Source organism: Tursiops truncatus, chromosome X (genome assembly GCF_011762595.2).
Source record: "Tursiops truncatus isolate mTurTru1 chromosome X, mTurTru1.mat.Y, whole genome shotgun sequence".
NCBI classification, from domain to species: domain Eukaryota; kingdom Metazoa; phylum Chordata; class Mammalia; order Artiodactyla; family Delphinidae; genus Tursiops; species Tursiops truncatus.
In genome coordinates, this window is record NC_047055.1 from 25,172,141 (window position 1) to 25,195,620 (window position 23,480).

Consider the following 23,480-nt stretch of genomic DNA (forward strand, 5'->3'; position numbering starts at 1 on the left):
TGATAATGGTAAAAATGGTACTTTAGGCAGATTGCTTGTGACGGTGATATGAAGGATACGTTTGATAGGGCAAGGGACTGGCATTAGGCGGGAGACCAACTAGGTGGCTTTTTGGGTAATTCATTATGAAGTACTGAGAGCATAGACTATGGTGGAGGTAGTAGGAATGCAAAAGACTTGTAAGCAGTTAGAATATTGGAACAGAGAAGGAAGGATCAAAGATGATTCCATGCCTCAGAGTAAAAGTACCAGTGTTGAGAAGGTATCCTGTTTTGATAGTGTACGAAGACTGACTTTGTCTTGGATTTGTTGAATGGAGGTCAAAGCACATACAAGTGGACTCCTAAACATCCCTGTTGAAGTAATTAGTATAAGATATCAGCATTTATCTCCTCAAATTTTTTAATTAAAAGAAGGAGAGGTAATGTGCCTGTAGTTAGAAAAGTATCCAACTTATACTTTGTAGCCTCCAAATAAAAAGAAAAAAGAGAAGGAGCGATGTACTGCCCTTCAGGACAAGCTTCTTGAAGAAGAAAAGAAGCAGATGGAACATGTACAGCGAGTGCTACAGAGACTGAAACTGGAAAAGGACAATTGGCTTTTAGCAAGTAAGTTGTTAGAATTGTTACATTTCTGCCACTGCTACATTAAAAAAGCAAACTTTTATAACTTTGGAGGTATTGAAGTATATTATGTTTGTATTTCAACTCAGTGTTCACTATCCCATTCTTTGGTTATTCATTAACGCAGAGTCGACTTCACATGTTCACTGAAGGAACAGATTTAATTTGCTGGTGAAATTAATTAACTTAAAACTACAATATTGGCAGCTTATCATTCAACTTTTCTGTATAAAATCTTATCTCTGGAGAAATTATAGGTAGAAAAATGTCCACAGAGTGAAAATGAAAGTCTTATCCCAGGCATGACCTTTTGGTTACAAACTATAAATAGTTTGTGGTTTTATATCATTCTCTACACTAAAGTTTATGTTGTCATGTTTAGTGGCCTTGAGGCACTTGAGGAAGAAGTTTACCACTTAATATATTCTTCCCTTATTTTTAGAATCTACCAAAAATGAGACCATCACAAAATTTCTACAGCTGTGTATATTTCCTCGATGTATTTTTTCAGCAATTGATGCTGTTTACTGTGCTCGTTTTGTTGAATTGGTACATCAACAGAAAACTCCAAATTTTTCCACACTTCTTTGCTATGATCGAGTAAGTTCTTTTTATTGCAACCTTTAAAAAAAAGTCTCACACAAAGATAGCTAAACATTATATATAATCTATAGAGGTATTATTGTGTGTGTGGTTAAAAGCATGAACTCAAGAGCCAAGTGCCTGAACTTGAATCCTAGCTCTGCTACTTTCTGGCTATATGATCTTTGGCAAGTTTTTTTTAACCTCTCTGTGCCTCAGTTTTCTATCTGTAAAACGGGATAATAGTACCTGCTTCATAAGATTGTTATGAGGAATAAATGAGTCACTATACACAAAAGCACTTTGAGTAGTGCCTGATATATAATAAGCACCCCTAGTTAATCCATTAACTCAACATTTGGGTTTATATGTTTGTCATAATAGGCAGAACTCTCTTCTCCATTTTTAACCTTCACCCCCTCAAGAAGCAATGAAAAAGCTTACACTTTTGCACATATATAAAAGCAGGGATGCTTTTCAATGTGGTCACATTCACAGATTTTTGCATCTGGCTTTTTTCATAATAATAAGTTGCTGCATTTTGTGGTCTAAAAACATGACGTATGTTACAGCCTCTCAGCTGCCTATTTCTAGTTTCTATCAGCCTCGCCTCTGCTTACTGTCCCCTTAACCCCAGTAATATCTATGGCTAAGTCTTTGTTAAATAAGTTACGTTGTAATAATAATGATAGTTTTTTTCTTCCCTCATTGTAAATCCGCTTTCTTTATAAAAGTGGTTTTTTTTTGTTGTTGTTGTTGTTATTGTTGCTTTATGAATGTGCTATTTCCTCACAAAAACCAGAATCTTTAAAGGTCTCTGGAATTGTGAATATAAAAGGGGAAGATGCATTTTGACTAAACTTACCTGTTTAGTTTATTATGATTTGCTATTACATGATCTTTTAATATTTTGAACTAATTTTGACCTTGATTTGTTTTTATTTTTCACACATTGTTTTCTGTAGGTTTTCTCTGATATAATTTACACAGTCGCAAGCTGTACTGAAAATGAAGCTAGTCGATATGGGAGATTCCTTTGCTGCATGTTAGAGACTGTGACCAGGTGGCACAGTGATAGAGCCACATATGAAAAGGTATGACAAATACTCTTACATTTTACCCATTTACCATGTATATAATGACCACTTCCAGTAAGCTCTGGGTTCAGTTTTAAAAGGGAAGCTGAGTTTAAGATTCAGTTGTACAACAATGTTTAAAATTTAAGCACAATTCATTCATTATTAAAAAACATGCTATATTTTTATCCTATCTCAAACTGACATTTCAAATTAATGTCATTGAATAAGGTGGATCTTTCTGTGAAAACTACCTATCATTGAAAATACACATTATATTTTCACATGGAATCATTAATCTAGTCTACTTAAGTTTCAGCTTCTACTATTTTGGAGGACAGAATTTTTCTTTAAAAGTGACAGCCTATTTTTTGGCCTTAGGAATGTGGAAATTATCCAGGATTTCTTACTATATTACGGGCAACTGGTTTTGATGGTGGAAATAAAGCTGATCAATTAGACTATGAAAATTTTCGACACGTTGTACATAAATGGCATTACAAACTAACCAAGGTAAGAAAAAATTGTATTTCTCAAAGGTGGTTTTTTCTCTTCATACTTATACTTTTTTAATAACAGATCTTAAAATGTTTGTTGTAGGCATCGGTACATTGCCTTGAAACAGGCGAATATACTCACATCAGGAATATCTTGATTGTGCTAACAAAAATACTTCCTTGGTACCCAAAAGTTTTGAATCTGGGTCAGGCTTTGGAAAGAAGAGTGCATAAAATCTGCCAAGAGGAAAAAGAGAAGAGGCCAGATCTATATGCATTGGCTATGGGGTAACACAATTATACTTTAATGTGATTTATGAGACTAGATTACAGAAGGATTCTGAAGACTTTAAAATGTCTTACAGTGTTGAAGTTTATCTTCTGCCTTACTTCAGGAGATTATGGGAGATTATGCGATCATGTTCCCACAGGCTGGTGAGAGTTGTCACTTCTGATTATCAGCTTCCGGTCTATACTGGATGATAGTTTCAAAAATCATATATAGTATATCCTGGTTTGGAGGAAATGTAATTTTATCATCAGTTGAGTTATCAAATCTTCAATAGTGGAAAAAAGGCATTTTAGTTGAAGGATTAGTTTACATTGAAATTTTTAAGAAAGCATCTAGGTTCTCTTATAAAGACATTCAGGAACTTACTGAAAATTAATATTTTTTATTCTCTGGAATCAAGTAGCAGAGTGAATAACTTGCTAATTTTATTCTTTTAAACCCCATGTTTGTGCCTTTTGACTTGTATTTGTATATTTAAACACTTTGTGCGACTTTCAGCTACTCTGGGCAGTTGAAAAGTAGAAAGTCATACATGATACCTGAAAATGAGTTTCATCACAAAGACCCCCCTCCGAGGAATGCAATTGCCAGTGTACAAAATGGGCCTGGCGGTGGGCCTTCTTCATCGTCAGTAGGAAGTGCATCTAAATCGGATGAAAGCAGTAATGAGGAGACTGGTATGCTTATTTGTAGAAATTTATAAGTAATACATTTTGTTTCAGCAAACTGAAATGTTTTGTATCACATGACAAGTAAAATGCTGGCTTAGTGTTACTTTTTTAATCCCTAAGTAGGAGTATGTAACTGTCAAGAAGTGATCAGCCCTTTGTTTCTTTCTATCTAGTCTCTAATCATTTTGCTGTGCAATTGTAGCTTATTTACATCTAGGGGCTTGTCAAATAAAACCTTACCTTTATTTCAGATAAATCAAGGGAGAGATCTCAGTGTGGTGTGAAAGCAGTTAATAAAGCTTCTAGTGCCACACCAAAAGGGAATTCAAGCAATGGAAATAGTGGCTCTAACAGGTAGGAACACTGTGCTGTATGTCAGAATTCTGAATTCTTACATGATTAAGCAACCTCATTAGACATGAATGACAGAGGGTGATAGATGAATACTATGGAAGTCATTTTTGTTGGACTGAGAAATTTTGTCTATACTGCTGTTTTGATGATGTGCTTACCATTCTCACGTTTTGTATAATGCTGAGACTGACTTTGTTTCCTCTGCTGGGATATGCAGGGGAATGTATGTGGTGAAGTTAAAAAAAAATTTTAGGATTGAGTGTTTGCTGTGTACAATCTGGGTAAGAATAATTAACATGAGAGAAGCCTACTAATTTAGACCAGTGGTCCATCCAGCCAAGTAATCCAGTTCCTGATGGTAGCACCCTTGGTTGGCTTATGGGATAGTTTTGGGTTGTTACTTTGTAATCCTCAAAGGTTATGAACATGTACAAAAAAAGGGCCTAACATCACTTTAATTATTCTTTTTTAATCCGCTATTTGTGAATTTGGTTATTATTTACTGGATAAAGAAGTACTTGCTTTTTACTTGTCTTAAAGTTGTCCTTTAGTTTTTAAAGGGCTACTCATAGTTCTAGAATTTTTGAAGTCAGTAAGAAACGCTTTATGATTTATAACATTGAATGTATTTTATGACCATTTGTCTTAAAATGTCATGTTTTTATTCTTAAGCAGCAAAGCTGTTAAAGAAAATGACAAAGAAAAAGGGAAAGAGAAAGAAAAAGAGAAAAAAGAAAAGACTCCAGCTACTACTCCAGAGGCCCGAGTACTTGGTGGTAAAGATGGTAAAGAAAAACCGAAGGAAGAACGGCCAAATAAAGATGAAAAAGCAAGAGAGACGAAGGAAAGAACACCTAAGTCTGACAAAGAGAAAGAAAAATTCAAGAAGGAAGAAAAAGTTAAAGATGAGAAATTCAAGACCACTGTCCCCAATGCAGAATCAAAGTCGACTCAAGAAAAGGAAAGAGAGAAGGAGCCATCCAGAGAAAGAGATATAGCAAAGGAAATGAAATTAAAGGAAAACGTTAAAGGAGAGAAAACACCAGTTTCTGGGTCCTTGAAGTCACCTGTTCCCCGATCAGATATTGCAGAGCCTGAAAGGGGCAAGTTTGATTTATATTTGTTTACCTTTGGTTGTTGTAATATAAAGTTGGTTCTTGTCTTGTTATTATGGCAAGTTATCTAGGGACTTTAGTAGGGGGAACTAATACTTGATAACCTTAGAAGTTGGTGATTTTTTTTTAAGTGTGTGGAAAAAAGTGGAAACATACCTTATTGTGACTATTTCTTTTCATCCCAACAGAACAAAAACGTCGCAAAATTGATACCTACCCTTCTCCATCACATTCCGCAACAGTAAAGGTTAGTATAGCCTGAGGAAGGCAGCGTCCATGTTAGGCTCACCTGTTTGGAATACGTGTCCTGACTTCCTTCAAGTCTTGTGCCAAGTATTCACTGGAGCCACTGGAGGTTTTATGTTGCATTAGAAAATGAATTTTTTACATATTGGTGGACTGATATTTTTTTCCTATTGAGTATTTTTCTTATAAAAATATTAAAACTTCAAGGACCTAGCACTAATTTTGTAGTGTTTCAAAGTGCAAGAGAAATTTTACCCAGAAGTGCCTCACTGCTTTACGCAGTCTTTTTTGGAGTGCAATGGTAGCTACAAGCAAATGAATCTTTTCAGCAGAATGAAGCCTATTTTTCGGCATAAATATTGAAGAATATATAGCACTGAAGACTTCCTGGATGATACAGGATAAACAAGATACCTCTGAATTCATCAAGCTTCTTGATGAGCATCATACCGATGTGTGCCTTCTAAGAAGGAGTCTTGAAAGGAGTTCCATTTTAAAGTCTCCTTGGTGATCAGTTCTCCTGTAGTTGTGTATATTCAGTGAGCATGCAGCTTCTGTTGTATCTTCCCTTGGAGGTTTGTTTATACCCATTGGGTTCCCAACAAGTTGAACCTTGCGTTACGATAAAAGCAGATGTGGCATCCAATTCTACCACCCAGCAAAGAGAAACCCCAGGCATTCAACTGCAGCACAAAATCGTGGGTGTAGCCTTCTTGAAGACTCAGGGTAGCCATTCCTTGCTCCATATTTAATTTTAATTCTAAACTCATCTAATTTCATGGAATCTTTGAATTTGCAGTACGTTGAACTTTTAAACCTGTAAGTTAACTAATTCTTCATCAAGAGCACTGTGGTTGAATACCATAATTGATTTCATTTTCTTTCTTTTTTTAAGTGCTTTTTTTTGTGGGAGGTATGAGATTCACTGTTAGAGGCACTTTGCAAAAAAAAAAAAGTGATTACTCTTTTATAAATACATTTTGTTTTCTTGTTAATGTAATGCCACTGAGTTTTCTGGCTAGGATAAAATGTGTATATATTTATGGTGGAGTCACAAGTAAAGGAAAATTTGAAACCTCCCTATTAAAGAAAAACTATGAAAATATAAGGCAATATTGTTCTTCCACAGTGACCTCCACTATTTAAAACTTTTTGTGGAGAAAAAATGTTTTGCTTTCTTAAGCCTTTTACCATTATCTGTAGTTTAAATGCAGTGTTATGAAAAATGTGGCATTGACATTTATTTTAAAGTTCTGAGCAGAGAAAGATTTTTGTTTATTACAATGAGTACCTATAATTTAGTTTTTTTTAAACATTACAATTCCATTACATAGTTTTGCTTTTGTTTTTTACTGTTGATATTCATATAACAATGACATCACGAGATTTATCCTCACAAGAAGTAGCTGGTTTATTTCCAGGTTACAGCCATACTTCCCAAAGTTCCTCTGGGTTCTGAGAACTATGCCAGCTCACCTGTCATCTCCATTCATTTTCTACAGGACAGTCTCATCGAACTCAAGGAGTCTTCAGCAAAGGTTTGAGTCTTTTAAAATCATCATGCCTAAGTAAAACAAAGAAAAATTCTTTACTTCATTTATTGAGTAGGTACCCTCACCCTAGTAAATTCAGTAAGTTAGTGGAATAACCTTTAAAAATACCTATCACAAACTGAAACAATGGATGACAATGGTCCCTTTTAATGAAATTGTTATAAAATGTGTGTAATGTGGCAACCTTTCTATAATCTCTCCTTGCTGTTATGCATTATCCTTTTATGCTTCAAAATCTGAAAGTAAGTTTAAGATTTGAGGAAGGAGTTGTTGGTTTCTTTTGAGGAGTAGGCTTATTTAATTTCTCAAAACAAATCTGTCAGGCTGTTTTCTAACTTTTTTAGATAACCCAAAAGGCCAAAAAATATATCTGATGCATTCACATAACTGTTCTAAAAACTGAGCCCATCTTAACCCATAAAAATCTTTATATCGCCTCTGCTGAGCTACCTTTTTGGTAGTTGTAGCATATTATCAAGAAATATGGTTAATGTAAACTAATCATTCTCCTGGAGGGGAATACTCAACTTGATGGTTGTGTTTACATGTCAGTATTAATTCTTGCCTATTACTCTACTTTCTTGAGGATTCTGCTACTAAAAATCATGTGCAGTTTGTGTATCTTATTACAGAGTTCATTCATTTCATGGTTATAGTTGAATTGTCCAATGTTCATGTTATTTTGTCTTTATTATTATAAAATTTGTACCCTGTTTCACTTTGATTTTCTACTTTGCCTCCTCTTATAGCTGCTAAGTATGATTCCTTACTGGTGGACCAGTAAAAAATGATATTTTGAAACAAAGCCAGTTGACAGTACTAACTGCTTTTAGAACTGTTAGCTTTATAATGAAATGTCTGTGGCTTTTGGGCAAGTAAGCACTAATTTTTAACAGTTTAGATTAGCTGATGTGCCTGTGTCCTAAAATTATAGCATTGTTTTTAGAATATACTGTATTAATCAAAAGAGAATCAGTTGAACTGTGAATGCTTTCTTTTAAAGTAAAACTTTTTATTTGCTAAATTGAATATGTATTCCAGTATAGTAGGTTTTCATAACCAGAGTGGGATTGTGTATGTATGTCAGTCTTAACCATCAGTGGCTTGTGTGGACTATTTTAAATTCATGGGTTAACAATGTTACCTTGTGAATATTTATTTCCTGAAACATATTTTGAAGCAGTTGAAAACCTGCTGTTATAGTTAACTGGATTTTCTAAGCAATGATGAAGATTATGGTTCCTTACATTTGTGAAAGCCTTTTGAAAATAAAACATATGAGATAAACATATGTTATCTCATCTCATATTCATCACAGTGCTGTGAGGTAGGTAGGGCAGGTGGCAGTGTCTTTTTTAACAAATAAGAGACTAAAGTTCTTGATCTTTTCCCAGTGGCATATAACTTGTTAGTACCAAAACTTGGACTAAAATTAAGGTTCCTCAAGTGTTCCTACCACAATGAAAACAAAAATTCCAAAAAAAAATATGGTTCCTTGATTCTTAGCACCCATTTCAATAGTAGTTGAAAGGGTTCTTAACTTCTTTCGTGTGTTTGTCTTATTTTTTAAATTATAGTGATCCCCCCACCCCGCTTAAAAAAAAAGGATGGTGATTTTGTGGGCATTTAAAATTCAATGGATTTATTCCACATTCAACCAGAAAATTTTGAAAATGGCATATGAATACCCTTGTAAAAATTGCAACTCATACCACTTTTCAGATCCTTAGTGCTTAGTATGGTACCTGGCAATATGATTAGGTATTCAGTAAATATTCGAAATGAACTCTTATGCCTTTGGACTTGGTAAAGCATAGTAGTTGATGTTGATTTTTTGTGTGTCTAAGAAAGTTTAATAGCATATGAATGTCTTAGAAAAAAAATTTCACTGGACTTTGAGTGCTCTCTAAAATTAATGATCTATAATTTAAACTTTCTGTGGTAGCTTTTACTTTTTAGAGGATTTGAAAGGTATGTGTCTATTTTTTCAGGTTACTTTGTCATCATACATATAAAAATGTTTCCCTGCTCTAGTTTGACCTTTTAGTTATACTTTGCCCCTAGGATCCTCCTTTTTACTAAACTAGTTACTATTTTCACTTTGTAATACACATGGACTTGGCTTTTCAAGTGGGATTCTAGTTTAGTGTCCAAATCTTTTCTGTCAGTTCACCTTGCTCCTTTTTTTTTTTTTTTGCGGTACGCGGGCCTCTCACTGTTGTGGCCTCTCCCGTTGCGGAGCACAGTCTCCGGACGCACAGGCCCAGCGGCCATGGCTCATGGGCCTAGCCGCTCTGCGGCATGTGGGATCTTCCCGGACTGGGGCACGAACCCGTCACCCCTGCATTGGCAGGCAGACTCCCAACCACTGCGCCACCAGAGAAGCCCAAAAGCATGCTCCTTTAAACCAAGCTTCTCTGTAGTTTCAGAGGGCAGCAATAACCACCTCAGTAAAATTCAGCTTTTAATTCTGTTCATCATCTTAAAACAAGGATTTACAACCAACCAAACCTGAACCTACATGTGAGGCCATCTTTATATATTGTATCCTTAAAAGGGTCAGTGTGGCAGTGGTCTCTTAAACAGAATTTGAAGATCAGTCAAATTGTTTTTTTGGATCTAATGATTTCAATGTCAAGGATAAAAGCCAGTAAAAAACAGGATCCAGTAGTATCAGGAATAAAAGTAAATTAAAAAAAACCCAAATCCAACAACGCTACATGCAGATCAGTTTAACAAATCATTAATTTTATTCATCAAACACGTATTGAGTACTCACTATGTGTACAAGACACTAGGAAGTGTGTAAAAGTAGAAAAAGCACATTAGCTCCCCTACTATCCTGTAAACTATGTTATGGACAAAAATAAATGACATGAAATTAATTGGGAATTCCTGCCACAAAAAAAAAAGGTTAATATAAAATAAGAGTTCACTGGACAGTGATTTGTGGAGTTGAGGGAATGTTGAAGTGCTGATGGCTTTCGATCTGTCTTGGAAGGCAAAGTAGGAGTTTAAGAGACTAAGATAAAAATGAGCGACCGTTCTGGTGAAGAGAACTGCTGGGAAGCACAGGGTGTTAGGGAGCAGCGGTAGCCGCAGCCTAGAGTACATTGGGTCACTCCATAGTAGGGTAGAATTGTGCAAGGGTTGTGAAGAGCTTGGAATACCCAAGCTAAGGAATATGCATTTTATTCCGTACTCAATGAGAGACTGTATGTTTTCGTGGAAAAGAGTATTGTGATCAGAACTATTCTTAGAAGGGTAGAAAGAAGGAATAGAATTGGTACATTTCTAAACTAAGAATTTCTAGGATTCCCAATTCTCTGCAATACAGAATTCAAGTTAGGTACACTTAAAAACTTCATTCTTGTGGAGGGGTGTGTGTGTGTGTGTGTGTGTGTGTGTGTGTGTGTGTGTGTGTGTGTGTGTGTGTGTGTGTGTGTGTGTGTGTGTGTGTGTGTGTGTGTGTGTGTGTGTGTGTGTGTGTGTGTGTGTGTATGTATGTGTGTACACGTGCTTATTTGTAATCACAAACAAAAAAAATTTTTTACTGGAAGAATTAAGCAATACTTCCCTAAGATAAGTCTTCTTTGAGTATTGTAATAACATATTACTTTCTTTGTCTTGTCAGTTTCATAAATAGTATTGACTTAAGATGTGAATAAACCTCACAATTAGAAAATATTAAAGTGTCATTTAGGGTATATACCCAGCAAGAGTACCTTTTGGACAAGCACTTTATGGTTGTTTCTCATTCTCTTGCTCTTTGTTATTAATAAACATTTTGTCTATTTCAGTTGATCATCAACTTTTAAACATTGAAATTTTAAAGAATCTACTTATGCATTGCTATGGCAGTATTTCTGAGCAAACTGAATTGAAAATATTTGGTGGTGTTAAAAAAACAAGTGTTAATTTAATTCTCAAACTGATGGCTGTCTTTTTTCATGTATTCCTTTGAATACCAAAGGATTTCTTTGTGTAAAAATATTTGACTTTTGACTCACTGTTCTTTTCATTCCCAAGTTATATCTAGAATTGTGTAGTTATGTAATGAGTTATATTCAGTATTCTGCTGCCTAACATTTTTAATGTCTTAAGTTAAACGTAAGCTTGTAGCACAGTTATAAATGCCGTAAGGTTAGGTGTCTTATTATTTCCTTAATATTTTGTTTTAGAATGGATTTCCATATTTACAACTTGCATAAGTAAGGTTACCTCTTAATTATTTAGAATTAGCATATCCTTGATCTTTGGCTGTTTTATTGTCTATGGGCCTTTCATTGGAGAAAGAATAGGTAAAAGAGAATATTGGTTTATCATTTTTCAGTCTGAGTTGTTTTATCAACCTTAACTGACAATATGGCTTTCTGAGCTATTTAGAACCAGTAAGACAAATTTTACAATCAGTTGTGATTATTTGACAGAAATTGGAGCGCTTTTAGAAGTAGTGAATATGCAGCCTTTATTATAACAGTATTTAGGATAATCTATGCATGGTATACACTGAGGCAGAAAAGACTTATTAGTAAAGTCAAGGCTAGGTTTTATTTTATACTTTTGCTCACTGTCATCAATTGCTTATCAGTGGATGGTAAAACTATTTTAAATTTCCATGATTGTGTAGAGGTTTGTATTTTTTTGTTTGTTTGCAGTAGAGAAAATTCAGTCACTATTTTTCACATATGGACTCTTGTAATAATGGTGGTTATGGGTCTTCACAATAGAGCTATATAAGGAACTGTAGCTTGTGAATTTACTAATAAAAATCTCAGTTGAGGCAGAAATGAACTGGTTGAGTTAAAAAAATGATAATTTTTATAAGGTCAAGAATTGAATTCTTTGCGTAATTTGTGCCATGCTCTTTTATTTTACCTCTCATAATCCAGACAGCTGACCAGTTTTGACTTTGGGTCTACTACCAAATGTCTTTCATTAAATAAACAATCAAGCAAATGATGCCAATACTGGAAAACTAATAATCTTTAGTAATATTGCCTTAATTTAACAGCTCTACATTAATCATACTCCTCCACCACTGTCCAAGAGTAAGGAGAGAGAAATGGACAAGAAAGATTTGGACAAGTCGAGGGAAAGATCCAGAGAAAGAGAAAAAAAAGATGAAAAGGACAGGAAAGACCGGAAAAGGGTTTGTAATTTTTTAAAAATTAGTTTGGAAAGCTCATTATCATGTACAGTAGTGTGTTTGTTGCCTTTTTTAAAGTACTAGTTTGTTGCATGACAGTCTATTATTTAGTGTTTTAACTGGTATTTTCACCGTAGTCAGTAATAAGGATCTTCAGCCTAATAATCTCTACCAGCTCTGCTTGTCTTTCATGTCATTTTACCAAGTATGTGAAAGCACCACAGATATTCTCCAATGCTAGTTACTAGCTATTCTCTTCTTGTATAAAAGTAATACTTTAAAACAAAAACTCTTGATCAATGTAGTTCACAATTCTTGGTTCTAGGATCACTCAAACAATGACCGAGAAGTGCCACCGGACTTAACCAAGAGGCGGAAAGAGGAAAATGGAACAAGTAGGTAGACTTATTAATACTTCCCAAGCAGTCATCAAACTGAATTGGAAAAGGCTTTCATGATTCTCTTTTATAATTTTAGTGGGGGTTTCAAAACACAAAAGTGAGAGTCCGTGTGAGTCTCCTTATCCAAATGAGAAAGACAAGGAAAAAAATAAGTCAAAATCGTCAGGCAAAGAAAAAGGCGGTGACTCATTTAAATCTGAAAAAATGGATAAAATCTCCTCTGGTGGCAAAAAGGTAAATTACAAGAACAAAAAGAACAATATACTTTTTCTTAGAAAATCACCCATTAGAAAATTTAGCAAATACTGAGGTTTTTTTGTAGTCAAGTAGTCTTTTGTTAATTATTTGGGGGCAGGAAGAGGAGGCTTTGGGGGAGGGCAGGTTATCTTGGAGAACTTGAGCCAGTTCAGTCCCAAATTACTGGGAGGGTGGAATTAGTTTACCTCTGAAATTCCCTTCCTCTCCATTCCACTCCCAGCTACTACTTTTCATTGAGTTTCAGCCTTTCTTTTCGTGTTTTCTTTTTTCTCTGACAACAGTTCTTTTAGTTTCTCTTCATTCATGAGGTTAAAATATGGTCGCATGTATTCTCCCTGATCATCACACTGTTATAAAGTCTTTATTAATTCTGATTTTTAAACACATTTTTATAACATTTTTTCCTAATAAACTTATGTGTTCACAACTCATATTTGATTTTAAAATTAAGTATAGTGTGCATTCTCTTAGATACTAATGGATGATAGAATACATCTGATGCATCTGCCATAAAGTAAGCAAGCCATTACTAAAGTGTAAAGTGTTTACAAAGCATCATTATGATATATATTCAACATATATGCCATATATTCATAGTTCTTAAAAGCAGTTTTGGAAAATTATAAGGTGATCGTTTTAAAAGGGAGGCTGCTCCTTTTAAATAAGTATTTTTTAAATTGAGGTAAAATTCACATAAAATTAACCATTTTAAAATGTACCATTCAGTGGCATTTAGTATATTTGCAGTGTTTGCACTCATCATTTCTGTCTAGTTCAAGAACATTTTCATCACCCCAAAGGGAAACCACATACTCATTAAGCAGTCATTCTCCATCACCCCTTCCCCACCCCCACCCCCCCGCAACTACGAATCTGCTTTCTGTCTCTGTGGACTTATCAAAAACTTTGGCTGTTTCATATAAGTGGAACTGTATTATAATGTGGCCTTTTGTGTCTGACTTCTTTCACTTAGCATAATGTTTTTGAGATTCTTCATGGTGTTACATGTATCAGTACTTCATTTCTTTTCATGGCTAAGTAATATTCCATTTTACGAATATACCATACTTGTTCATCCACTCGTCACTTGATGGACTTTTGTCTTGTTTTCCACCTTTTGGCTATTGTGAATTGTGCTGCTATGAACATTGGTGTGCTGCTATGAAGTATTTGTTTGAATACCTGTTTTCAATGATCTTGTGTATATACCCAGGAGTGGAATATCTGGGTTATATGGTAATGCTATGTTTAGCTTTTTGAGGAACCGCCAAACTGTTTTCCACAGTGGCTGCACAGTTTACATTTCTACCAGCAATGTATGAGGGTGCCAATTTCCCTACATCCTTGCCAACACTTGTTATTTTCTGTTTCTGTTTTTATTTTTATTTATTTAGTTTTTATTGTAGCCATCCTAGTGGGTGTAAAGTAGTATCTCATTGTTGTTTTGATTTTGTATTTTCTTAATGACTAATGATGTCGAGCATCTTTTCATGTACTTGTTGGCCATTTGTATATCTTCTTTGGAGAAATCTATTCAGATGCTTTGGCCATTTTTTAATTGGATTGTTTGTCTTTTTGTTGCTCAGTTGTAAGAATTCTTTACGTAGTCTTGATATTAGACACTTATGAGATATATGATATGCAAATATTTTCTCCTGTTCTGTAGGTTGTGTTTTCACTTTCTTGATAGTGTTCTTTGATGCATGAAAGTTTTTACTTTTGATGAAGTCCAGTTTTTTTCTTTTGTTGCTTGTGCTTTTGGTGTCATATTAAATAAGTTTGAAGAAAAATTTATGACTGGTGAGTGATGAAAAGAGATTTTGAGCTGATTTTTATATTTGGTTTTCCCTTCCCCAACTAATTCCACCATTCGTTATAGGAGTCCAGGCATGATAAAGAAAAGATAGAAAAGAAAGAGAAACGGGACAGTTCAGGAGGAAAGGAAGAGAAGAAACAATATCCTTTTCATCTTATTGATGTTTTTAATCAGTATAATGGAAAGCTTTGATACTGGTCTTATTTAGAATTGTACCCTTGTAGTATGTGGTCTAAATGCTCAAGGACTTACTACCTTTTAAATGGTCTCTCCAGTTAACCCTCTCAGATGTACAAAACGTGGAAATGGGAGACTTGATTGTTTTTTAAACTTCTTTGGTGACTGAGATTGTTTTATGCCATCAAGGGATTTAAAGTCCCTCTGGCTCTACCACCGAGACGAAGAAAGGGAACAGAGAGTTCCTTGGGCTGGGGGCATGGGGAGTAGCAGGGCAAGATGATGTGGCAGATGAGAAGAGCTGGTAGAGTTTGAGGCTACCAGGCTGGTAAGAGCCAATTAGGCCTGCAAGCTGAGGGATTATACTAAAAGATGAGACAGCATTCTTTTTTTCCCCCCAAAAGTTGTTTTCCCTTAATTTGTCATCTACTCATAAGTCCTCGGACAAGCACAGATAATGAAGACTTTCAATCAAGGTGAGTGTTCTCTCACCTCTTTTCATTTAAAGATAGAAATATAAAATGAGGTCTGATAATGTTGAAGAAACTAGATCCATTTTGCAAGATACAGCTAGAGTTTTTCACCTAAATATAATGGTCAGGTCTTTGGGTAAAGATGCGAGACAAGATTCCCGGTTATTTTTAAGCTGTTTTCATTTTAAGCTTGCTGTTAGCTACGCCTTTTTTTTTTTTTTTTAAAGCACCAAGATGTATTTAAAAACATCTGGCTTTCTCTTCACCACTCATTCCCATCTTCTCTGGATAGTTACTTTTTTAAAGTACCTTGTAGGTGATGGTGGTATCTGCATTTTACAGATGAAGAAACTGAGACTCTAAGAGGTTAAGTAGAAGAGGGTGACAGAGATATTAGCTGACACACCAATATGCAAACATAGGTCTTCTTGCCCTTCAGTGTTCTCTGATCTTCTTTTTGCCTTTCATGCAGACACGTTATCCAGAGTTTTGTTTTAAGTTTCCTGCCTCTCTTTCTACCACTGCCCATGTTTTGCAAAGCCAAAAATATGGTCTGTGCTTTTAGTTCTGGAATTTAAAATATGCAACTTTGTTTTCAAAGTAGTTATGCCTTATGTGAGATTTTAAAAGTGTTTTATCCATCTTAAATAAATTGTATGTGGACGGACTGTTCAGAACCTTAATATAATCTTTTCTGAGCACTCAGATCATCACTTGAATAGTTATTGTTTGGTGTGATGCCTTAGAATTATTGAGGTGTATGTAGGATGATTTGCCCTCTACATTTAATGGTTTGAGATGGCTGTATTAGAAGTTGTTGAAGAATCAACAATTTTCTGGTTTCCATATTAGCTGTCACTTTTTAATGATATCAAGTATACTTGCTTTCTCTACCCTCCTCCTAATATTATTTGCTGCTTCTAATCTTCTAATGAAACTGGATAGATAGCCAAGGCGGTTTACAGTTGTTTAAGAGTGAGAAATGTCTGAGAGCCTGTTTTGTATAAAGGTGTGAGCTTTAGAGTATGGATTTTGTCCTGTTTATTTTGGCTGCAAAGCAGGGATTTGAGGTTGCCAGGTAGGTAACTTCTTGACAAATAGTGTGCTTTTTCTGTTCTGTTATTTTGTGCTTGTTATCTAAGTATTACAGAAGGGTGGATGAGAATTATGAGAGAGCATTTAGAATTCAGTAGATTTTTTAAAATTAGAAAGATTATAAAAGAAATATTATTACCTATTCTTAAATTCTAGCCATTGCCCACCCTAACCACTAGCTGTCTTCCCCAGTGAACCATAAACTTTTAATCTTCTTTTTTTATTCTTCACCATAACCTTCGTTTCAGTTTGGCGTTTTGCTTTTTACTTCTTGCTTTCACCTGGTCCCCTTATTAAAGAAAACAAAAACACTCTGCCTCTTATATCTTCATTAGCAGTGGGCCAGTCATGGTCGTCAACAATTTCATTGTGATTTTGGACATCTCTCTTTACTCTCTTCTTGGGTAGACTCTTTGTGAGGCACCGGTTGATTTTTTCCCTTTTTTTGGGCTGTTCTGTGGCTGCCTTCTGTTGGATACCTTCTAGGGTTGGTCAAGTCTTTATGTGGTTCTTCCTTTTCATTTAGAGGTCTCATCATTTCTTATTGGCACCATTTACCTTTAGGCTACTTCAAATCTGCTGCTCCCTGCTCCCTTTTTAATTTATTTTATATTCTACAGAAAGGAGAACTGCTACACATGTCACATTTCCATGAGTCAGAGATGTCATTAATTGTAAGATTCATTGTTGGTTTCTAGAACTGTTTTTTGAGAAAAGTGGATAGAGAAATGACATTGATTTGTATGTATCACCTTGATTTCAAAAACATTAAAATGATCATGTTAGAGTTAAGAAAATACAATATATAAATGTGACCCAGATTAAATTCCTTCCAGAGTCTTCTTTTCCTGTTTCATAATGTTTTGTTGCAAAATCCTTTTTGCTTGTTCTCTGTATCTCCTGTTACTCGTTATTGCTAATGTCTTCGTCCAAATTCATCTACTCTTTCCTTGATTTAGTCTCTTGAACACTACTAGCTGCTTTGCCTTTAACTGTTTCCCCTAGTTTAATCTTCAAAAATTCCTGTCTATGAAAATTTCCACTTAGAAGCATTCTTTAGCTTCGCAATTGTAAATTGATATGTGTGGTCCTCAATTCACTGAGTTCAGCTAACTTTTGAGAGTCCTTTTGTGAACCAGACACTGCTAAACTGAGACTTGCTTCTAGGTTTTGAGAAGCTCAGTCTTCTTGCACTTTGATTCTGGATTCTTGGCTCTTAATTTCAAAGAATATTAGCAATTAACTCTATCCTATCCATCTGCATTTGTAGTATACTACATTCCTATTCTAATACTCCAGTGAAGCCTAATAATATATTTTACAGGTCTGTCTCTCACCTCTGGTCTCTTACGTGTAACCTAACTCTTATCGTTTAAACCCAGGGTTGCAAATTCTCAGCCCTTAGGCAGAATGTGGCTTATTAGACATACCTTCTTGGCCTTGCACAATATTTAACATTAAAAAAAAAGTTGCCTTTAAAAATCAGAAGAGTTGACAAAATCCAAATTTCATTTTCTTTTGAAGAACTGGAACATCTGGCAACATTGTGTCCTGATTTCTGCATGGCAACAGTCAGCTAGACCTGCCTAGGTGCTTGTTCCCCTTAAATAGAGTGGGTCTTTTTTTGTAGTTTACCTCATTCAGGCCCCACCCAGCTCACTTCCATTTGTTTCCATTTTATAGTAGCCCCTGTAAGCAATCGATTTTGTAATTCCTGTTCTGAGCCTTTCTTCTTCAGTCCATACTTGGAAACTGACCTCCTAACTGCTCCAAGTTTGCTTATTTTAGGAATGTGTTACCATGTTGAGACACAGTCCTAGATGCTGGTAATAATATGTGTTGGAGTAGGAAGTGTTCAATTAAGTATCTTCCTCAGTAGTTTCCCATTGCTTACACGTGTGTGTCAGCTTGCCTATAGAGTCCTAGTCACTGATTCCTATGTATATATGAATGTGTTACATATCCCTCTCCTTAGATTGTGGTCTTGTTGAAGGCAGTAACTTCATCTCTTCCTTCTAATCAAACAATCAAGTATTTTTCTTTATTACCTGCTATGTTTCAGATACTCTTAACTTTATACATGGAGGGCTATGTACAGGAGTATTAACTATATCTCTTTGGAATTGAGGAGAAACGTCACTGACTATTTTTGCCCCCAGAAGAAGGTTCAGTGTATTTATAGCATTTGATAGTATACTGTTTAAGAAGTTGCTTTGTGTGCTGCAACATATTTTTTGAGGGCAGGTTTATTATACTTTCATCTGGGTCTGTATGTAGCAATCATTAAATGTGTAAAAAAGTCTTGTTAGGAGATTGAAATGATAGACCTAAACTATTTTTCTCTTCATTATCATCGTTTAAAGTATCAGTGAGTTCTGTACACTGATATTCATAGGCACCAAACAGTTGGAGAGAACAGGAGGGATTTTCTATTTCCTTTCTTCCACTTAAGGCAGACCAAATTTTCACTCAGGTGCTGTGCTGTTCTTTATCTGGATGTAGGCATGAGCACTTCCAAAAGGCTCCCATGCCACATTTACCCTTGAGTGTGACACATATTCCTCACACACACATTTATCTTGAGAGGCACCCCTGGGTATGCTGAGATTCAGTTCAGTAGAATCCTAGTTTTAACTGTTCCATTTTATCCACTTGGGATACCTCAGGAAGTGTGTTTGCTATGATAAGAATTGCTAGGCAGCAGTTTAAGGGTAAATGAAGGAGTAAAGTGGAATTAGGATGGCTGTCCCTATATCTTTCTCCTGTAACTTCTTTCTTTCTTGTAAATGTTCATTGGACTCTTCTGTCAACTTCATCCATGTGTACCTTTGTACTTGGCATGTGCGTGCCTGTGTGTGTATGTGTACACGTACTAGGATTAACCAGGAATAATTTTTTAATTCACTGGGCTTGTATTTTATAGTTTCTCTAAATAAATTTTGTTGCCATCCAGAGGGTTCTTTTTTTTTTTTTTTTTTTTTTTCGCGGTACGCAGGCCTCTCACTGTTGTGGCCTCTCCCGTTGCGGAGCACAGGCTCCGGATGCGCAGGCTCAGCGGCAATGGCTCACGGGCCCAGCTGCTCCGCGGCATGTGGGATCCTCCCGGACCGGGGCACGAACCCGTGTCCCCTGCATCGGCAGGTGGACTCTCAACCACTGCGCCACCAGGGAAGCCCCAGAGGGTTCTTTTATGAGGAGTCTATGAACTATTGAAACATTTCTTAGGACCTTTTTGATCATAAAAATAAAAAGTGTGTGTGTGTTTATAAAGGCATGGCTCTGATAATAAGGCTGATTTTCTATTTGCCTTTCTTCTCTATTTTGATCACCAGTCTAGCTGCTCTTTCACCCAGACCTAACGTTTCAGACTTCGTTCTTGCTGTCACAGCTGTCTATAAAGTAACATCATTTAAAATCAACTTCCTCAACCCTGAAAGGGTACTCTTTGAGGGCATTTCATGCATAGTTTTCTGATGCCCTGACAAAGGAGGAGGGCATGGTGGAACAGAGGGAAATGACAACCTTACTAAAAGTTGTCCAGATAATTCCCAATAGGAAGTGATGTTTACAAATGTAATCTTGTCTTAGCATAGTGGAAGGCCACCTTTTGTTGGAGTGTATCCTGCACAGATGGTATTACCAATGCAGTTTATAGCACTGAGAGAGTAGAGGTGTCTAGGATGGAGGACAGTCAACTCTGAACTGAGCCTGAAGTAGAAACCCTTTGAGAAACATAAACAGTCCTAGATGTGAAAAGATAGATTTGAGGGATCTCTTGCATTTAGAACCTGTGCTTTCTTATTACAATGGTTAAAGTTGCACATATTTAAAAAACTAGTTAATAAACAAGAAGAAGAATATTCCAGGTAAGGTGATATAAACTTATTATTAATGAGAATAAAATATTACTCTGCTGGAAGATAGAGTCCTGAAGTCTGAATTTGGTGCTGTTTCATCACTATGTGACTTTCTTCTTGATGGCAGTTCTTTCTGAAGTTCACTGAACTTGGGGTGGTTTTCAAGTTTGTAATCCCAAGACGTCATTATTTTATAAATATGTTCTGGTTACTGCTGAGAGACTGACATCTAGTATCTTCTTTCCACTTGCTCTTGTGCTTGCTGATTTGTCATTCCAGGGTATGGACAGACCCCTAAGCTGAAGGTCTCCTAGAGGAGGATGCCACAGCTCCATGCGTCACTCTCAGAACGATATCTCCTATAATTAAGAGCTTCTGGTGCTGTCCATTTAATGGGAATCTGCTTTAAATCAGAAGATGAATACACACTACCATCCTCTTGATGAGACATTCCAAAGTCACTGATTTTCAGAACATTATTTTCACCTCCAGGCAGTTTCTTGCAGCAAGGTTCCTGTGTATACAATGTTTACTCGAGATTTGCCATCCAGAAGCAGCATCTAATGAAAATGTCACTAACTGTTTTAGTTCATCCTTCTTTCTCAGAAAGGAGAGGAAATCGACTCCTGGAACCAGTTCCTTAATCATGTAGATAGACTGTATTTGTGTGCGAACTTTGATAAGTTTGACAATATTGGGATGATTATATTGCTTGAGGATTTTGGCTTCTTGTAAAAATTTTAATTTCAGTTCCTGGGAAAGATCATCTTCACATGTTTTAACAGCAATAGCAGTTTTATCCTTTAATGTGCCCTTAAATGTGTCATCAGAATTTCCGTTGCCCAGTAATTATGACATTTTCATAATAGGCATTTTTTATTCTAATTATGATCATGCTGATACCGTGATTCTCTTTATTGGAACATTGACTTTTTTTGCAGCTAAAAAAAATTGAGATGAAGTTCTTATAAAATATTCCATTTAAAAGTGGTTTTTCGTATATCCCTGTGTTGTAACCATCACCAGTAATTCCAGAACATCTCCATCACCCTCAGAAGAGACCCTGCATCTGTTAGCAGTCACCTGCAATTCTCTCCTTCCTGCAGCCTCTGGAAACAACTAATGTATTTTCTGTCTCGATGGATTTGCCTGTTTTGGACATTTCATAAAAATGGAATCATGCAATATGTGGCCTTTTGTTATATGTGGCTTCTTTCACTTAGCATCATGTTTTCAAGGTTCATCCATGTTGTAGCATGTATCAGAAATTGATTTCTTTTTATAACTGAATACTATTCCATTGTATGGATGTGTACCACATTTTGTTTATCCATTCATCAGTGATGAACAGGAACAATGATTTTTAAGTATTAAAACTGTAAGTTCAACATTAATGTATCTATAATTATAATTGGTAATGTCAAGATTATACATGGTGTGAACAGAATACTGTATAGAAACGATATGTAAATTATTTGTCAGCATATCATGCAAGTGTGATTATTTTCTAAGGCCCTTCTAGCTCTGGTTTTAATGAAATATGTGAATGTAGTATTTTCATCAATAAAGTTTAATGCGTTAAGCATTAGATTAAAATTTGAATGAGAACAATGTTAGGCAGATATGAAACTATTTGCCACATGTTGTAATGATCATGTTTTGAATTTATTTCAATATGCAGTATTTGAAAAATGTCAATACATAAAGGAAAGGAAATGAGTATAATTAAGTCAATATATTTTTAAAGCAATTTTTATAATTTAGCAGACATTGCATCTTAATATAAGTAACTATTAAAATCATGTCCTTGTGAAAAATGTGATGTCATTTTTCTCTTTTTTTGTTGATCAGGTAAAATTGGTTCCTTTTCACGGTTATGTGTTCTGTTTACTTTTGACAAGCTATTGCTTGTCCCTGTGGAATTCTATTTCATTTTTTCCTCCCTCCCCTCCCCCCACTCCCCCTTTCCCTCTCTCACAGACAAAATGTTCTGTGGTTTGTTTTTTTTTAAATTCATCATAATGTACCTATCTTTAGTGGTTTCTAAGAATAGGCAATAAGAAATACACAAATATTTCATCCTTATTTAGGGACTTAATTCAAGCCTTTGTTATTGACAGAACTCATTGATTTTCTTAAATCTTCCTTCCTTCCTCCTCCTCCTCTCCTCCCTTCTTCCCTCCCTCCCTCCCTCCTCCTTTCATCTGTCCCTCCTTCCCCCTTCCATCCATCCCCTCTCCTTCCTCCCTGCCCCCTACCAATGCCTTTCTTATCTATCAATATAATCACTTTGTTTCTTTCAGATGAGATTGGAATGAAATTGTTCAGCTGTGACCAGAAATTTATTGTCCTGAGTAGATTGCCAAGAATTATGAACGAAGAGGGCCCGTTTGCATCTCCTTAAATTATTCAGTGATCTGCTCTATTGCTCCATGCCGAAAACTTAAAATTGTTGAGTTGTGCATTATTGTATTTAACTTGTTGCTTAGTTTCTACATGTTTATTTTCAGTAAATGGCTGAAAGTATTAACTTCCATATTTTTAGCACAATGTGCTGTATACAGTTTCCAAGAAGCAAATAAGGTTACATATGTACAGAATTTCCCTTTAGGTTAACTAAATATTGCCTGAGTTTAGTTTTTTTTTTTCAATTTGAAATGCTTCCTTTTTATTGTTTGAAATGGAAAATAAACAATTATTGAACCCTCTTGAATTTACCTCATTTAAAAACTCAGTTTTAATTTATTATTTGGCCTGTTTTTAATATTAGTAAAAATCAAAGTGGGAGCAGTGTCTTATGCAATGCCTAGGAATCATTTTATATACTATGTGTAAGACATTAAAACCTGTTAGAAAAAAAAAAGGTACCAGCACTCCCTTGTCCCTTGCCATTTTTTCTTGTAATTATGTTAGAAAAATCTGGGCGGGGGGATCGAAAGTTAATTGTCTTTTAAGTCTACAGCTACAGGAGCTTTGTATTGCTTAACTTTAATCTGGAAAAGTTTCACAGTGACATTTTTAAAATAAAGTTTTTTTATCTAATGAATTCTACCCATGTAACCCTTTTTCTAAATAAACAATAGTTTTCTCAAATGATTGTATATCATTGTGTATATTGTTGCTTATTCAAAATAACTTGGCAAAGATAAGATTCCTAGCTCTTTCTTCTTATTTGTGTCTTAGTCCATGGACTACAATGTTTCCAAATAACAGACATCTTATCCAATAATATGAGAAAATCCTAT

General features: G+C 35.4%; 1 protein-coding gene and 1 pseudogene across 12 annotated transcripts in view; one reads left to right on the plus strand and one right to left on the minus strand.

The window, feature by feature from the left end:
• Positions 1–23,336, plus strand: part of THOC2 (THO complex subunit 2) — a 103,701-nt gene extending 80,365 nt beyond the window's left edge. For 3 of the 12 annotated variants that reach the window (XM_033850014.2, XM_019949475.3, XM_033850019.2), the window contains 16 exons: positions 467–608; positions 1,066–1,223; positions 2,171–2,299; positions 2,663–2,794; positions 2,882–3,066; positions 3,569–3,747; positions 3,993–4,095; positions 4,768–5,198; positions 5,399–5,457; positions 6,863–6,994; positions 12,024–12,161; positions 12,484–12,553; positions 12,636–12,793; positions 14,697–14,773; positions 15,241–15,286; positions 20,515–23,336. In XM_033850014.2, the coding sequence (XP_033705905.1) occupies positions 467–608; positions 1,066–1,223; positions 2,171–2,299; positions 2,663–2,794; positions 2,882–3,066; positions 3,569–3,747; positions 3,993–4,095; positions 4,768–5,198; positions 5,399–5,457; positions 6,863–6,994; positions 12,024–12,161; positions 12,484–12,553; positions 12,636–12,793; positions 14,697–14,773; positions 15,241–15,268 (2,121 nt within the window). In that variant the 3' untranslated portion in view covers positions 15,269–15,286; positions 20,515–23,336. The other 9 variants (XM_033850018.2, XM_019949479.3, XM_073799097.1 and 6 more) reach the window with 8 other exon arrangements.
• LOC109552459 (tyrosine-protein kinase Fer pseudogene) lies at positions 20,465–21,084 on the minus strand (annotated as a pseudogene).
• Positions 23,337–23,480: the final 144 nt, after the last annotated feature.